This window comes from Armigeres subalbatus, chromosome 1 (assembly GCF_024139115.2).
Source record: "Armigeres subalbatus isolate Guangzhou_Male chromosome 1, GZ_Asu_2, whole genome shotgun sequence".
NCBI classification, from domain to species: Eukaryota; Metazoa; Arthropoda; class Insecta; order Diptera; family Culicidae; genus Armigeres; species Armigeres subalbatus.
In genome coordinates, this window is record NC_085139.1 from 62355314 (window position 1) to 62357950 (window position 2637).

Sequence of the window (2637 nt, forward strand, 5' to 3'; positions counted from 1 at the left end):
CTATACTTTCGCCTCTAATTCTATCAAGAACATGTACGTCCAAGTTTGGAAGATGATATTAGCATTTCCATATCATTAATATTAATGTTAAGTATTTTTCATTGAGCTAAAAATTCCGAAAAGCCGTCACAGAGAAAAAATCTCGAGATTATACTTCATTTGGAAACCTAAGAAATCCATTAAAGATGAATATTAGATAATCGATTGATAAATTTAATAATTTTTATTCGATTATAATATGTGATAATACAAGAACATATAAATAAATCTCAGTTCACAAACAATAACTTATCTTTTGGTCGCAAGAACGCGTAATAAAATAGCAGACACAACAAACTCAGTATTCCGCTGGCAATTGTGATGTAGTGCAAAAAGTCGAACCACCAGGATTCGAACGAACCTAAATAGTACCAGATGGCGCTCATGGCAATGTTCTCTGCGAATACTATCACAAAGTATCCCACGTACCATGTCCGAACGTGGATAAATTTTATTTTGAACTCCATTAGAGAGAACGTGTAGATGTAGGCAAGGAACAGGTAAAAGTAGTACCGCTCCAGCTTCTCGTGGAACCGCACTTCATAAACGATGCACGCTATCATCAGCAGGTAATGATTAAGGCAAACCATCCAGAAGTACGTTGGGAAAAATACGTAGAACACCGACAGGGCGATCATCCGCATCAACAGGAACATGACCCACCCTGCAAATGCCACCGATTTTCCACTGAGATCATCCTCTTCCAGTCCATGGATCATCTGCCGACCCGACGGCAGAGACAGCAGATCACCATCAGTTTCATCCCCGTTCGGCGTAGATTTCCTGTCACTGTGATCGAATAATTTTTCCGGAAGGCGAGGAACATGATCCTTGATGAAATTTTCAGTGTCGAATACGAAAAAATTCCTAAACATGGAAGCCCTTTTCGCTAGGTAAGCTACGGGCGTGGGGGGAGCTGGTGTTTGAGGGCTTTTGTCGAAAACCTCAGCGTAGATTGGATCTTCGTATTCATCGTCACTGCTGTTCGCGTTGAAGGCTAGTTTTGAATCGTCCGTCCTGCGAATGAAATCTCGGATGTCTTCGATGTTCTCCACCAGGTCCTTTTTGAAACTCACAGTCGGGGAAAGCGAATCCACCGTATCGGAAACAGTTAGTTTATCGTCATCGGTATAGTTCAGATAAGGATCTTTAATGTTTTTCATCGAAGTCGAATCAAAGTTTGATTGATCTACGTTCATGGTCTTACGCTGAGTTCCTGATCCACTGGGCGTGGGCGAATCATCGCCATATCTCGAATAAAAGTTGCGCATTATGTTCGGTGTCATTGGATCTGGTTCAGGAAGCACGCTCGTGATATTCCGCTCCACTGTACTAGTTGTCCGTAGGAGTTCTTTCTTACGGGATTTCACCTGTTCCTCAGAGCTCCACGGGTAACAGCGTCCGACAATTTTCTGGCTTTCAAACCGTTGGTACGACGTGATAATGGACGCCATTGTCAAAAACGAAAATATGACGCTTACAATCTGCGCCGTCACTGTATCATAATTTCTGAAAGTGTTATCACGCAACAGAATGTACAACTGGAGAAGCATCTGGGGAGCGGCGTGCAAGAATGCTTGCAGAAAGTGATACAATTCGAATGGGGACGACTCCCTGACCTTTTCAACCGCTTGCACCCTTCCGTATGACGATCTATCGTGGAACAAAGCTTCAATGCTCCAGAAAATTCTCCGGCTGAATCTAAAAGAGTCATATTTAGGTGGTAATACACAATCAATTCATCAAACACCAACCTATAAACGGCAGCCACCGGAAAGAACACCAATATTAAAACATCTTTTCCCGCGAATCTGAGTGTTCGCCCGTCGCATCCCACCGTTTCCGGCCATTGGCTAGGTGACGACAGTACAGCCGCAAAGCACGCAACAGCAGGCAGCCACATAAAACTCAAACTTAACCAAGCCCACGTCGGATTACCATTGCGGAAGTGCTCCACCACCACAAGCACGTCGGCCGTGATGACGACCGTATAGACGAGCAGTTCGAAAATCACTGGAATCAAGAAACTGAACACAATCTGCGTCCGGGTCGTGACCTGGTAGCCGAGAACGCACCGTGGAACTCCGTCGAGAACGTCCATTTCGCTATGAGAGGCGTAGGCTGAGATCGATTACGGTGGGAATGAACATGATATCTACTTTTACAAGTACGAGCAACGCCCTATGCTGCTAGATCTATGAGCAAACTAACCACTACTATCTATCGGATTGGGGCTCGGGAATTTAAGTGATTCATACAGGTGTCGTCGATGCCATTGCTTTCGATTGATAAGAGCGTTTATCGTGGGCTGTTTTGGTTAAGATAAGCCTTCGCGTTGGTTGTTGTTGAAAGCGAATGGTGGCAAAGTGGAACCGAAGAAACCAGAATACTGTATGAAGCGGATGCAGCATGGTGAGTCAATAGTAAAATGATTCGGAGAATCGTAGTACATAGAGTAATAATAATAATTAAGCATTGTTTGGCAATATCTAATTCTAACTCATCTGTATGGATCGTTTACACTACAAGATGAAGCAGTTTGTTACAAATGATCAGAATTGAATAACTAATAGTTTTCGTTATTTGTCTTTAACATCC

The 2637-nt window shown here is 43.3% G+C and overlaps 1 protein-coding gene across 1 annotated transcript; it reads right to left on the minus strand.

Annotated features, from left to right (window-relative positions):
• Positions 1-208: 208 nt before the first annotated feature.
• Positions 209-2255, minus strand: LOC134205750 (uncharacterized). Its single transcript, XM_062681354.1, has 2 exons — positions 1794-2255; positions 209-1740 (listed from the first exon to the last, which is right to left on the minus strand). Exons 1-2 carry the CDS (start codon positions 2138-2140, stop codon positions 270-272), a joined length of 1818 nt encoding a protein of 605 aa, XP_062537338.1. The 5' UTR covers positions 2141-2255; the 3' UTR covers positions 209-269.
• Positions 2256-2637: the final 382 nt, after the last annotated feature.

What these genes read in the sequence shown, in the direction of transcription:
- LOC134205750 (XM_062681354.1), bottom strand. Translation starts at nt 2,140, where the DNA reads ATGGACGTTCTCGACGGAGTTCCACGGTGCGTTCTCGGCTACCAGGTC. An exon ending in CCGGTGGCTGCCGTTTATAG is followed by an intron (nt 1,741 to 1,793) that starts GTTGGTGTTTGA and finishes TGACTCTTTTAG; the next exon opens with ATTCAGCCGGAGAATTTTCT.